At 44.7% G+C, this 15,311-nt stretch overlaps 1 protein-coding gene across 4 annotated transcripts in view; it reads right to left on the bottom strand.

Moving 5' to 3' along the window:
* Positions 1–15,311, bottom strand: part of unc13bb (unc-13 homolog Bb (C. elegans)) — a 117,383-nt gene that overhangs the window by 45,041 nt on the left and 57,031 nt on the right. For 2 of the 4 annotated variants that reach the window (XM_071350471.1, XM_071350470.1), the window contains exons 9-10: positions 5,440–5,751; positions 5,225–5,315 (exon numbers count right to left, since the gene is read on the bottom strand). In XM_071350471.1, coding sequence (XP_071206572.1) covers positions 5,225–5,315; positions 5,440–5,751 — 403 coding nt within the window. Of the gene's footprint in view, positions 1–1,673; positions 1,925–5,224; positions 5,316–5,439; positions 5,752–15,311 lie in introns of those variants that run through there. The other 2 variants (XM_071350468.1, XM_071350469.1) reach the window with 2 other exon arrangements.

Consider the following 15,311-nt stretch of genomic DNA (forward strand, 5'->3'; position numbering starts at 1 on the left):
GTTTGGGATGAGTTGGACTGCAGAGTGAAGGAAAAGCAGCCAACAAGTGCTTAGCATATGTGGGAACTCCTTCAAGACTGTTGGAAAAGCATCCCTCATGAAGCTGGTTGAGAGAAAGCCAAGAGTGTGCAAAGCTGTCATCAAGGCAAAGGGTGGCTATTTGAAGAATCTCAAATATAAAATATATTTTGATTTGAACACTTTTTTGGTGACTACATGATTCCATTTGTGTTATTTCATAGTTGATGTCTTCACTATTATTCTACAATGTTGAAAATAGTAAAAATAAAGAAAAATCCTGGATTGAGTAGGTGTCCAAACTTTTGACTGGTACTGTACATTTAGTATGTTTTTTTTTCTTCTTCTCTTAAGTAAGTTCATTTAAAGTTATGTGATTTGGTTTATGTCGATACATTTCAATGTTGTTTAACAGAGTAACCAAAAACCGGATCTAAATTTGCATATTCATACAGAGTTTGCAGCAAACAGAAAGTTTGCCACAAGTTTCCTAGAATTGTTTGCCAGACGTTCACAAGTTGCCGCAAATTTACCACAACAGTTGGTTGCGAAACTAATTTGCATGTGAAAATATGAGCTTGCTGCAAATTTGCAGCAAATTGGCCAAAAGTTTGCCACAACTGTTTGCCAGATGCCTGTTTTTTTTGTTGGTCAGGGCTCAAAGGTCCCCACTGGGAGTAGATGTTAAGTGCATCTCCAGCCTGTGGATAGTATGCATAGGACTCTACGCTGGTGGGAAACTTCATTAACCCTCCCCGATACCAGAGGTTTTCCCTCTGTCCAACACCACTCAAGTACTGGAGGTGTGCATTAGCATGATAAGAGCACAGTTGGCAGGAAGGCATAATCATGCATAGCAATAAGAACAGCTAGCCGGCCAGAACCATTTGGCTATTAGTGATGTATATACATTTATAACAGCTGTCCACGACTGTCAGGAATTAGATATCCACATCCATTAACTTTCCATTTAAATGACCCGTTTTAGCCATTTCATATCATACTCCATTAACTATGACAATCAGAAAATAAATAGGGACAAGATTAACAGAAACGTTGAGGTAAAATACACATTGATTATCTAAATGTGATTTAGACACAAATTACTTTCAGCAGCAGCTCCTGAAAACCATTACTGGCCCATTTAACCTAGCCAGCCAGTGGCCCATATAGTCTGAATGGCCAGTGGCTCAGCCTCCACAGTAAGCTGTCCAGACTACAGAGAGGGGGAGGCAGCTGGTAGGAGCCTGTCTGGGTAATTCTGACAGAGTCAATGAAGTGCCTAAGAGCAATGTCTTTTCTCTCTTTCCTTCATGGTCTGCGGCCTGGAAAAAAAGTCTGGTTTCCTTTGTTCGTTTAACTGATCGATTGGCCACTCTTTTTCTTATTCAGGAAACAGGAGCAAAGTTGTCCTTTCATATTTGTAAAAACAATATTTAACTAATTCAATATTATACTTTGTTATGAAAAGCAAATATTATATTAGTAGTACATTTCACAAATAAAAGTCAGGAGCAAACATTCTCTTTATGTAGTGCAATACTGAATGCAAACTTTATGCAAGAACACAATTTCTACAGATGCATATCATTCAATAAACCTTACCCCATGTGGAAAACTGCTCAATAGTTGACAAGCGCAAAATCGTAACTCACCATGGATTTCTTTCGTTAAATATCTCCAGGTACTGTACATTTAATTCCATGCTCTACATACAAAGCACATACGGCTGGTCGTCTTCCCCCAGATTGACAGACGCAGGGGAAGTGTTGACTCTCTCTCATTCCAGATGTACAAACACAGGAAGGGCAGGAGTGAGGAGTGTAGGCTCACATGACAGTTCATTCCCAGTTAAGTATCCCTCCCACCCCTCTCCCACTCTTTCGTGCGTTCAGTTTCTCTTGTTCCCTCTCTCTCTTGTTCGCTCTGTCCTCTGGCGACATATTCCAGCACAAAGCTAATCTGAAACTGTGAAAATGCCAGCTCTCAGTCTCCCTCTTCATTTCCCCCTCTTTATCGGTCTCCTCCCGCTGTCCTCACTCACTCCGTTTGGCTGTGTGCCTACCCTTTTGACTTCATAACTCACACATAGTGCCTTCAGAAAGTATTCACACCCCTCGACTTTTTTCACATTTTGTTGTGTTATAAAGTGAGATTAAAATGGATTTTTCAACAATCTATACAAAATATTTTAACGTCAAAGTGGAAGATTTAATATTTTTTTTTACAAATGTTACAATTTATGAAAAATTAAACACTAATATATTTTTATTAGTTAAGCATTCAGACCCCTGACTCAATAGATGTTAGAATCACCTTTGGCAGCGACTACAGCGGTGAGTTTTTCTGGGTAAATCGAAGAGCTTTGCACACCTGGATTCTACAATATTTGCACATTTCTTTAAAGATTCTTCAAGCTTTGTCAAGTTGGTTGTTAATCATTGCTACACAGCAATTTTGAAGTATTTCCAAAGATTTTCAAGACATTGTCATCTTGGTAAGCAACTCCAGTGTACATTTGTCCTTGTGTTTAAGGTTATTGTCCTGCTGACAGGTGAATGTCTCCCAGTGTCTGTTAGAAAGCAGACTGAACCAGGTTTTCTAGGATTTTGCCTGCGCTTAGCTCTATTCCATTTGTTTTTATCCTAAAAAAAAAACTCCTTAGTCCTTGCTGATGACAACTATACCCATAACACAATGCAGCCACCACCATGCTTGAAATTATGAGGAGTGGACTCAGTGATGGGTTGTGTTGGATTTGTCTCAAACATAACGTTTCGTATTCAGGACATAAAGTAAATGTCTTTACCAAAGTTTTTGCAGTTTTACTTTAGTGTCTTATTGCAAACAGGATGCATGTTTTGGAATATTTGTATTCTGTACAAGCCTCCTCCTTTTCACTCCGTCATTTATGTTAGTATTGTGGAGTAACTGCAATGTTGTTGATCTATCCTCAGTTTTCTCTTATCACAGCCATTAAACTCTAACCGTTTTAAAGTCAACATTGGACTTATGGTGAAATCCCCAAGCGGTTTCCTTCCTCTCCGGCAACTGAGTTAGGAAGGATGTCTGTATCTCTTTGCACACAGAGTCCATGCAACTTATGTGACTTGTTAAGCAAATTTCTACTCCTGAACTCATTTAGGATTGCTATAAAGGGGTTGAATACATTCAATTTTTTATTCATTTGTAAACACTTCTAAAAACATAATTCCACTTCGACATGGGGTAGTGTGTAGTCCAGTGACAAAATCTCAATTGAAACCAATTAAAATTCAGACTAACAACAAAATGTGAAGGCACTGTACATGACAAACACACTGCTGTACCCAGACAAACACACATTCCTTACGAAGCTAATATCCATTCGCAAATGTGTGAAAATGTGTGTTAAGATGCATTGTAGCACCCCATTACATTTATCCTGACCTTTGACACCTTTGTTGACTGACTAATGACTAATTGTACTTCATTACACAGTCTTGTCAGGATACAGGCTTGTGTCTTAAGTCCCTCCTGATGTCCCAAAATAAATAACACTTACTGTGTATGGCTTTCACCTTGCTCTACATCTCTCCTTCCATCAGCAGGCGTTTACATCGCCCTCTCTCTACCGGCCCTATAGCAATTAGCATAATGGAACAGGGCTATGACAACTGCTCCCTCATAACCAGACACTGCACAACAACTGACCATTACGACCAGCACTGATCTCCAACCGCGGGTGGAGTTTGATTAATCGAGTGCATGCTTAGACAACATAATCTGTGCTACAGCTGAAAGCAGTCCTCACACTGTATATGAACGGTCTCTGACCAACAGACAGACTGGCTTCAATATGACCATAATCTTTCAATATAAAACCTCAAAGCAGCACCAACCCAGATACCTACATCACAGAGAATAAGGATAAATTGAGGTTGACAGAGGTCATTCTTTTTTTGATGTATTCAATTTCCTTGAGCGACAGTTTGGAGATACTGGTTTGACCACCCTCTCATTCAAATTAGTCCTAAGCACCAAGTCTACTATGTGAAATCAACATGGTTTCTGACAGTATTATTCTGCCAACATCTAAGCCCATTCCTTTCCCTTGTACCTTTTTTATATCTAACTGGGTGTGTCAGTTTTTATTTCCGTATGTGCAACACTTCCTCACTATCCTTTCACTCCAAGTGAGCATCTTCATCACAGGATAAAGCATGGCCTACATTTGCTTGGCAAAATATGCAAAAGAAAAATGGTATAAACAACATTGAAGCTGTACTTTATTCCCCTCACACTCGTTCCCCATTTTCCTGCATCTCTCCCTCTTTCTCTCATTCAGTTGCTCAGTCTCTCCCCTAGGCTCAATTCACCACTCCATTAGCTCAGTTGCTGCAGAGGGATAGATCCATAGACAGGGAAGACGACAACAGGGATCATGGAGCAAAATAAATAAGTACTGTAGACTGAACTCTGTTTTTCAGAAGATATTTTGGACATCAACATGCTTACTTATGAACTACACATAATTTGGTTGTAGCTTGGGTTGTATTATGGAAAACACTAATCTGATATAGCACGAGAAGACGAGAGGCTACATTTGCGAGGTCCTTTGTTGTGTGAGAGCAATTCATTCCAATTCATTAATGATAATTATCCACCTCTGAAGCACAGGGCCATCAGGTCACGTGTAACTTTACAAAGAGAAGCCAAGCCTACCTCTCACAATTACATGGTGTCAGGATGAGAGGTGAAATTAACTAGAGGGGTCTGAAGAGAGAGAGAGGGGGGGGGGGGGTTGGATAGGCAGAGAGTGCAAGAAATGAAAGGTTGTACATTTTCCAGAGTAAACTGTATACTGTACTGAAATACCAAGCAAAGTAACACATTCTGGTTGTTCAAGAAATGTTTATGCAACAACAAATAACTCCCAGTAGACCTTAGAGTGATGATCTATCTGCATGTACAACATGAAAACCCCTCTGGTACCTCTGAGGGAACACCCAGATAGCAGTAAACAAGTAAATTCATCTAAATAGACACTTTAAATAAGGAATATAGTTTGCCAAGTTCAAACTACCATAGAGGTAAAACCCAACCATGCAGATGGGGAAACAATACAAACAGGTAGCAGGATTTATAAAATAGTGGTTGCAAATGTGTAGAGAGTGGGGGGGGGGTTGGAGGAAAGGACCGACAAGTTACATTGAGAACTTCCTACCTCCTGCAGCTGTACCCTCACTTTGTTGATGGCCTTCAACCAGCGTATTCTGGATGGAGAGAAGGGCAAAGGAGGCCCATTGTCGTGGAAACTGGGTGTGTGGGGAGAAAGAATGACCACTCACTAATACTGTACTTGTAATATTTACTGCTCGAAAATGTGGATGCTTATCTAAGTGTTTGAAATGTATGACACTTGCTGAAACTCAGACTCACCTTTGCAGCATTTTATTGGATATTTTCTCGACTGAGTGGTCCATTCTCTTCATAGAGCCATTTAAGCTCTTCCCCACATCCAGGGAGGGTCGGCGCAATTCCTCCTGCCCCAAAACAGAGTGTCCATTGCTGGGGAGGTGTCCGTTGGTGGGTTGCTGGCCATTGGTAGAGGGGCAGAAGGTGGTACTGTGGTAAGAGTGGAAGGACTCTTCTAGCCCTGAGCCTGGAGCACTCTCCTGGCCTGTCTCACTAAGCTGGGAGCTGGTCTGGCTCAGGTTTCCAGAGGACCCAAAGCGACTACTTTCCACCGGACTGGAGTGGTGAAAAAGAGGTAAGGGAAGAGACTTAATATTAGAATAATAATTGTTGTGAGGAAGAAAAACCATTTGAATCGTGCATCTGATTGGGCTCATTAATTGGATATAGACGTTATTACAACTAGTCCATTGTTTCTACTGAATTGTACACCATTTTAAAAGACATCTAACCTTAGAGAGAAAAAAAAGCACATTTTGGCAAATTAGAATGAATATACCAATTGCCTGAAATGAATTTGAATGTACTAAATTATCTCAATGATTGTTTGTCTGTATTGGTTTAGCCTGTATTGGTTTTCTGTATTTCTATTTCTGGTGGACAATGAGTTACTGAAATCTCTAATTTGATCAAACTCAACGACAACAGGGAATTCTGTAAGGTTAGACTTTCTTTTGAATGCATTCATAGAATTCTAATTGCAAATTGAATTAATCTTACGTTAGGAGTTCAAGAGTAAGAAATACTTAGCTTATTATCACTATACCACGATGGGTATAATACACTTCACAATCAACCACCAACACCACAAGGCTACAGTAGCACAAATGCTATAAACAAACACGGTTAAAGGAAAGACACAGAATACAGAATTCAGTGGGGTGGAGTGCGGAGCTGGACCCGGATTACTCTCCCCAAAATATCAATGCATCATAAATGGTGTTGGGGAAGACCATTTATTATGCTTCTACTGGCCTTTTAGAACTCAATAGGTCCTTCTTGGACTGGTTGTCCAGCAGCACTTCAGAGGTGGAATCTGCAGAGGGGAGTGGTTCTACAAGGCTTTCCTTCTCCTTTTGGGACAGGGATGCTGAAGGATCTACGTCAGGTGTGGAGATGCAAATCTGGGGTTTGGCTAAGTCAGGGGGACCTACCGAACTTTGATCACTTGTCTCCTTGGTTGGCTTATCATTAGCTTTGGGCTGAGTGGTAATAACCGGAGGAGCTTGTGGCTTGGGAGGTTCGGCAGCGGCCCCCCAGAAACCTCCTAATTTTGTCCCAAAGAGAGAGGCTGTGGAAGGTTCTTGCTTTGCTGCGCCTGGCTTCTCCTCCTGAAACAGGCCTGCAGACATAGTTTTGAATCCTGAGAACAGACCACCACCTGCTTCTGCTTGAGGCATTGTGGGAAGGGCTTTGGGAATTGTGGGAGGGGATGAAAACATGGATCCAAAAGACTTTCCAGCATCACTGGTTCCTGTCATAAAACCCCCAAACAGGGATTTGGGGGCTGGCTCTTCAGTCTTAGTCAACTGGTCAGCTTGGGGAATCTTCTGGGTACTTTCCACTGGTGGGGCCGATTTGTCCGATCCCTTACTCTCAGGCTCTCCCACAATTACAATAGGCTTCTCATGTATTACTTCTCCTTCCACAGATGCAGCCTTTTCTTTTCCAGAACTGGACTGATCATTCGTTGGACGTTGTTCTGATTTCAAGGGCTGTTCTGTTTTATTAGGTTGCCCTGATGATGCAGGGATTTCCGCTTCTTTTGATTGACAGTCCACAGCTGGAGCAGGAAGTTTCTCAAACCCTTGACCCTGGGCTACTTCAACAGCATTACCATCAGGTTTGAGGCCAACCAACTCCTGAGGCTGAGTTTTGGTGTCAGGTTGTTTTGGTGCCTCAGATAATTGTGAGTGTTCGTGCAAAGTAACTGTGCCCGTGTCTCCTGGCTCTTTCATTTTGTCAGTGCTATCCGCTGGGGTGGTGTCAGGGGCAGCTGTTGATATTTTATTCTCAGGGGGATTTGCTGGTGCTGTTTGAGGAGTAGTTTTAGCTGGCTGGGGAGTGGACCCTCCAAACAACCCTCCAAACATAGAAGCTGCAGTTTGAGAAGTAGCTGCGGGCTGGGGACTTAACCCTCCTAACATACCGCTGAACATAGAACCTGCAGTTTGCGGGGCAGCTGTAGCTGGTTGGGGACAAGACCCTCCAAACAGACCTCCCAACATAGAACTTGCAGTTTGAGGGGCAGCTGTAGCAGGCTGGGGAGTAGACCCTCCAAACAGGGAGAGAAATCCTGTAGCTGGTGGCTCTTTAGGTGGGGCAGGTTCTTGAGGTGCACCCTTTGGGATGGATTCCTTTTGGGCAGTGGCACACTCCGGGGTAGGCGCTGTGGTTTCAGAATCAACAGCCTCAACCACAGTGCCATCTTTAGGGGTGTCTCCCGGCTCTTTTATTTTGGCAGTGGTATCTGGAGTGGTATCAGACACAGCTGTTGATATTTTGTTCTCTGGGGGTTTTGTTGGTTCTGTTTGAGGAGTCTCTGTAGCTGGCTGGGGACTAGATCCTCCAAACAACCCTCCCAACATAGAGCCTGCAGTTTGCGGGGCAGCTGTAGCTGGCTGGGAACTAGACCCTCCAAACAACCCTCCCAACATAGAGCCTGCAGTTTGCGGGGCAGCTGTAGCTGGCTGGGGACTAGACCCTCCAAACAACCCTCCCAACATAGAGCCTGCAGTTTGTGGGGCAGCTGTAGCTGGCTGCGGACTAGATCCTCCAAACAACCCTCCCAACATTGAACCTACAGTTTGAGGAGTGTCTGTAGCTGGTGGCTCTTTAGGGGCTTTGGACTCTTTAGGTTGGGCAGGTTCCTGAAGTGCACCCTCTGGGATGGATTCTTTTTGGGCACTTGCACACTCAGGGGTAGGTAATGCACTTTCAGAATCAACAGCCTCAACTGCAGTACCATCTTTAGGTGCGTTTCCCTGCTCTTTTATTTTTATAGTGCCATCTCCTTGAGTTGTGCGAGGTGCAGCTGTTGATATTTTGTTCTCAGGGGGTTTTGCTGTTTGAATAGGTGCTGGGGGTGTACTGGGTCCTCCAAACAATCCCCCAAACACAGAGCCTGCAGTTTGAGGGGCAGTTGTAGCTGGCTGGGGCCTAGGGCCTCCAAACAACCCTCCCAACTTAGAACCGACAGTTTGAGGGGCAGCTGTAGCTGGCTGCGGACTAGATCCTCCAAACAACCCTCCCAACATAGAACCTGCAGTTTGAGGGGCAGTTGTAGCTGGCTGCGGACTAGATCCTCCAAACAATCCTCCCAACATAGACCCCGCAGTTTGAGGGGCAGTTGTAGCTGGCTGCGGACTAGCTCCTCCAAACAACCCTCCCAACATAGAACCCGCAGTTTGAGGGGCAGTTGTAGCTGGCTGCGGACTAGCTCCTCCAAACAACCCTCCCAACATAGAACCCGCAGTTTGAGGGGCAGTTGTAGCTGGCTGCGGACTAGATCCTCCAAACAATCCTCCCAACATAGACCCCGCAGTTTGAGGGGCAGTTGTAGCTGGCTGCGGACTAGCTCCTCCAAACAACCCTCCCAACATAGAACCCGCAGTTTGAGGGGCAGCTGTAGCTGGTGGCTCTTCAGGTGGGGCAGCTTCCTGAGGTGGAATACCTGAGATGGATTCCTTCTGGGCATTGGCACACTCAGGAGTAGGTACTGTGGCTACCGAATCAACAGAGCTTGCTTGTGGGGGTGACAGAGGGCCACTGAACATGGAAAACACATTTTTAGTAGGTGGTTCTTTAGGCACTGTAGATTCTGGGACAGAGGACTCTGGAGGTTGTGAGGCACTGGGGCCACTAAACATAGAAAATAATCCTTTTGGTGGGCTTTCACTGGCAGATGAACCAGAAAAGAGTCCCCCAAGAATAGAGCTAGTCTCTGGTTGAGGTTGAGCTTGTGGTTGTGGTTGAGCTTGTGGTGGACTGGGCCCAGATTGAGGTGCCTGTGGTGTTGCCACCTGCAATGGTCCCCGTGGTGGACTTGGTACACCGAACATTGAGAATAAACTTTTAACATGTGGTTCTGGGGGAGGTGCTTGAGATGACTCAGTTTGGGTTGGTGTCTGCTGAGGACTAGACCCCCCAAACATGGACAATAACCCCATACCAGGAGATTCCTCTTTAGTAGTAGCTGTAGTAGTTGTTGGTGGTGTTCCAGAGATCATGTCTCCAATTTCTCCCATAAAGCCGAACAGTCCACCTGATGGTTTGGGGGGTGGCTCCTGTTTGGTTTGTCCGGTTGGTGTCATAGTCTGTGATCGGCCAGGGGTGGGGCCAGTGCTTGTATTGGGAGAAAATACTTGTGACATGCTTTTACCTGGTGGCTGACCAGGAGCTGGATGTGGTACCCCACGTTGCACTCTGTCCATTGTTTGTTGTTTCTGTAGAGATGGTCTTGATTGAGAACCTTGTGTAACAACTCTGTTTGGCTCATTTTTAACAACAGGTTTTGGTTGCTGTGATGGAGGAGACTCTGCACTGAAGAAGCTGCCTATTGACCCAAAAAGATTAGAAGCTCCTGTGTCCTCCTGTTTATTTGGGGATGTGCTGCCAGGTAAGCTAGCAGTAGAACCATTTCTATCTTGTGGTTTTGACAATGGCTCTGGGGGTTTAGGGGGTTCTGGCGTTGGCTCCTCGATCAGTAGGGCAGACTTGAAAAAGCTCATAAATCCTCCCTGTGGTTGTTCAGCTGGTTTTTCCACTGGTTTTACTGATGATCTATCTGTGTACTGTGATTGTGGTTGTAGGGGAGAGACAGATATATTGTGTGGGTCCATGGAACTGGTTGGCACTGTGGGCTGTGTTGGTGGAGCAGCTTGCTGAGACATGGTGGCTTGTCGTGCAAGTCTAGGTTTCTGAGTAACAGTCTGTGGTTGTGCTGGAGGTTGCCCATATTGTCCAGATGCGGGAGGTGTGGGTAGAATTCTAGAAGAAGTGGATGCGGCTGGTCTCTCTGTCTGTTGAACTGCACTCTGAGCGGGAGTTGTTGTAGCAGGGGGATCTTCTTTGATAATCTTTGATTTGAGACTCTGGAAACCTGATGAAAGTATGCTCTTAGCCTGTTGGTCCACCGGGGTAGCCTCAGTCCCAGGTGGTTTATGTTGTTCTCCATTAACACGAGAGGCCAAGCCAGCTCTTCCTTTGTTCAAATCTGACTCAGCAGTTTTGCCAACCATTGAGGAAATGAATGAAGAGAACTTCTTGACTTGCCGATTAGGTATTTCCTCTCCTGGAATCACTCTCTGTCTCCATTCCTCCTCTGGTGTGTCATCTACATGCCTTACTCTGACCCCAAAAGATGAACGCCTTCTTTGACGAGGCTGGTAACAGTTGTTCAAGCATTGTTGAGAGGAATCTGTGGTGGGGGTAGCATTGTGTGAGACAGCAACCTTTTGAGAGAGAAGTTCCTTCATTTGCTGATTGTTCCAATAAGGGCCTTTCTGATCCCTGTTAGAACACGAAAGGTCTATGACCTCCATATATGGATTCTGATAGGCATGGTTGGGTTGTCTTGGATCCATTCTGACTTTGTTCAGTCTATATAGTGAGAAATCTACAGGCTGTTCCTTTTGTGCAGGGAATGAGCTCTCAAACATCTGAGAGAAGCGCTCCAGGTTCAAATTCATGATCTGATTTCCTTTTCTATAGGCAGCAGATAGGTCCAGGGGGGCATTGAGGAGTTTGGGATCACCCTGATCTTGTCCAGGGAGCCAGAGGAGCTCATCCTCATTATAGAGAGGGACTTTAAATCCACATACTGTGACCATTTCATTATGTAGCCAAGCACTTGGGAAGATATCAGGCCCAGTTCCCAAGGACTCTTTCTCAGGTGCACAAGCATAGACCATCGTACCTCCTGCATCTGTTAGCAGGGCATATATGTATTCATGATCAGTGTAAACAAAGTACCCACAATCTCCATCATCAGCTGGCCACCACATACCTTGCTCCAAAAGTACAAGCCATTGCTGGTACCATTCTGTCTCTTCCAAGTACATACACTCTTCCATCTCTCCATTGTGAGATTTAGGGTAACTGAGATCAAATGACCTAGTCAAACTCAATTGACTTTGATTAACCATGCCTTGGTCACTATATTGCCAATTAGCTGAATAAGATAGATTAGGTGGATTTTCCTCATAATAGCCCTCTTGATATGAAATGCCATTCAGACTATAACAGCTACCATTGTCAAAGGAGTTCCATTTACCAAACTTAGCATTACTCATTTTGGTGCTCAAGTTCAATGCACCCTCTTCTTCAGTCCAATAATCCTTCTGTTCCATCATTTGATTAGTATGCAGATTTCCCAAGTCATCATAGCTGTTCATAAATTTTTTCTTGGCATTTGGATTGCTGTCAACATTTTTGGGCACCTCTTGTTGGTGGTGCTTAATCGGTTCTTGGTTATAGTCAATTTCATGCCATGGTTGAGGGGAACTATATTGATTATCTATATTTGTGGAGCTACAGTAGAGAGTGGAGTCTTGGAACACAGCTCCTCCTTCTGGAGGCTGTACATAACTCACATCACTTGTGTGATAAGTCTGTGATTGATTTTGAAGCTGCTGCCACAGAATTGATTCTTGGATCCATTGGTTTTCACCATAACTAGAATTGACTCTATACGATGCCAACAGATCTTGGTAACCATCCTGTCCCGTTACTGAATATAAGGAATGGTTACTTTGATTAAGATATTGTTGGGATGACATCATTGCAGTATTTGGATGCCCTTGTAAAAGGGATAACATATTTTCTGCACTGTAAGAGGTGGCTAATGGGTGGTTTGACTGAAGAGAACCATGGTAGTGCATTAACTGAGGTAAATGGCCAGTGCTGCATGATGTGTAGGATGGTCGGCTCTGAAAAGACCTAGCATAAGTAGTTGACGTCCTTAAATCTAAAGTGTCAGCTTCCCATGAGCCAGGTGCAATTTCTGCAACATTTCTGTTTTGTCTTGGAATGGAGCGACCAAGGAGACCACTTTCTCTCCTCTCCATTTCAGACTCAGAAGTATTGTTCGCTACAGTGTTGCTTGGCCCAGTTTTGAACATGCTTGAGAGCAGACCTGGGGAGCTTGCAGATAGTGTCTTTGGCTCTGAATTGCGCTTGAGAATTTCTGCTGATTTATGAGTAGAGACTTCATCAGTTGGATTCCTATTGAATAGTCCTGATAGAAAGCCTGGCTTTTTGTCAGCCTCCTCATTAGGTTCATGTGGGACCTGATGTGGTATATGTGTAGATGGATGAGTTTGCTGTGTCGGCTGTCCAGCTGGAGTGATTGTATGATGTTGTATTTGCATGGGTGGTGACGGATTGCAGGCCTCAACATTTCCAGAGGATTTTGTTAACTTGTTAAACAATCCAGAGAGAACTCCAGGCTGGCTTGCAGTATCTTGCCGTGAAGGAGTTAGATTTTGCCTGGCATTTGGCGTGATTACATTTGGTGGCGAAATTACATGTTGCTGTCTTTCTTGGCTGATTGGTGGCGACTGCTGAGGCACATTTTCAGTGGAAGATTTTTTGAATAGCCCAGACAGCAAACTAGGCTGTTGAGTTGGTTGATTTTGGTTTTGCAACGGCACATTCTGCCTGTTTGGGTACTGCTGGCTAGGCTGATTGAGAGGAGCTGCAGAATGTGTCTGAGGTATTGGGGACTGATTGGTAGATACATTGTCTGCAGAAGCAAACTTAGAAAGTCCAGAAAGGAGACCACCTTGTTGAGCAGGTTTCGGAACTGTATGTTGTCTAGAGAATCCTGGTTTGTTGTCTAGAAAAGCCTGGTCCCTCAGTGGATCACGGTTTGGCCTTTGCATATTCTGTTGGTTGAAGTTCTGCTGATTACGAAGACCACCAGACAGCAGTTGTTGCTGCTGGAGTGGAGTTGTTTGGGTGCTCAAAACATCAGAGGAAGCCAATTTAAACAACCCAGAGAAAAGTCCTCCTTGTTGAGGAGGTGCTTGTTGAGAGGGTGGTTGTTGGGATGGGCTTGGTGCTTGTTTCTGACTGGGGTGATTGCTAGGGAACACCCCTTGCTGTTGGCCCTGGGGAGGTGGTACATTAGGTGAAAGGTTTTCTGCAGAGGAAAACCTCAGTAACCCTGAGAGAATACCTCCAGGCTGAGAAGGAAGAGGTGCAATTTGTTGTGGGGGAGGTTGAGGGGGGAACTGTTGACGATTACTGGCACCAGGAGGTTGACTGTTTGGGGGAACTTGCTGTGGTGGTGGGTTCCCAGATAAGTCACTTCCAGAGCCAAATCTAAGAAGTCCTGACAACAGCCCTCCTTGCTGGGGCTGATTGGAGCCAACCTTAGATGTATCATCAGTGGCGGCCCCTTTAAAAAGACCTGTCAAAAAATCTTGAGGTTCAGGAGGAGCTTGCTGCATCCCAAGAGACATTGGTGGTGGCCTTTGATGTTGCTGCATATGCTGCTGATGTGGAACTGGGGGCAATTGGCGATGCTGGGCCTGTTCTTGACTGGGAATTTCTGGGGGTTTGGAAGCACTGACATCCTCACCAGAAGCAAATTTCATGAACCCAGAGAACATTCCTCCTCCTGCTGCTTTTGGAGGCTGTTGGGAAGAGACATTGTCAGAGGAGAGAAACTGAAGTTTTAGCTTACTGCCTAAAGATGGCTCCTCCACAGGCTTCTCCGATGTAATATCTGGTGCCGACCCAAATACAGGATACACTGCAACAGGTGTAGGGCCCTGCGGGGGAACAGCGTTAACTGGTGCAATCAATGAACTGAACGATTTCTTGAAAGGGCTAAAGAACCCTGAACTCGCTGGTTCTGGTTGGCTGATGGACTTCCCATCCACTGAAGTAGGCACACTTTGCTGAGAGGCAGTCATAGAGTCAGGTCTCACATGCACAACTTTTCCTTGTGTATTAACAAATTGTTTATTTTGGGGTACATTTCTTGAATTATCAAGTCTTCTGCCTCCTCCCACAGCCATTGACTGTTCACCTTGCTGGATACGTTTCTCCTCCCAGTTTGCAAGATTTTGAAAGCCCTCTCTTGAGCCACTTCTCCCTGGGGATTGTTTTCCCTTGGTGGAGTTCACTACCTCTTCACCAGATTTTTTTACGGCAAAACTAATTTTCTCAACAACTGAAGTGACTGCTGGTGTCTCTGGCTTTGTTGCAGAGTCCTGAACTTCATCACTTATACTATACATCTCTGTTCTCATGGCTGGCATTTCTTGATTCTGGACTTGTGTCTTGGCATCAGACTGGGAAGGCAAATTGAAGGAAAATGTTCTGTTGGGGTGAGCTGTAGGAGATACAAGAGCTACACGAGCAGGGCTGGTGGATTTGGGAATGAATGAAAATAGCTTAGATATACCAGATTGAGAAGATGGTGCAGGTGGTATTTCTTTAGTTTCTGCAGAACCAGAGTGTGGCTGCTTGGGGGCTGAACTAACCTTGTCTGTGAAGGAACTGAATAATGAACTCATAGCATGTTTCACTCCAGATATTCCTGGTTCAGGTGGAGCCTCTGTCTGGGTCTCTTCCTTGACACCAATAGGGGTCCTTGGGTCCTCTCCAGTAGATTCTGTTCTTATGCTGCCCTGGGAAGATAACCTTGACTTGGATGACTTGGGAAGAGACCCATACCTGCTTATTTCCTCCTCTTTTTCAGCCAGGTACTCTGATACTGTTTCAACTAGGCACTGGAGCTCATCCATGGGATCTACATACTCGTCACTTGGTTCCTCCACTGGAGACAGCATTGCTTCAGGTGCCCATCCTCCCATTTTCCCCTT

The sequence above is a fragment of the Salvelinus alpinus genome, chromosome 18 (genome assembly GCF_045679555.1).
Source record: "Salvelinus alpinus chromosome 18, SLU_Salpinus.1, whole genome shotgun sequence".
NCBI lineage: Eukaryota > Metazoa > Chordata > Actinopteri > Salmoniformes > Salmonidae > Salvelinus > Salvelinus alpinus.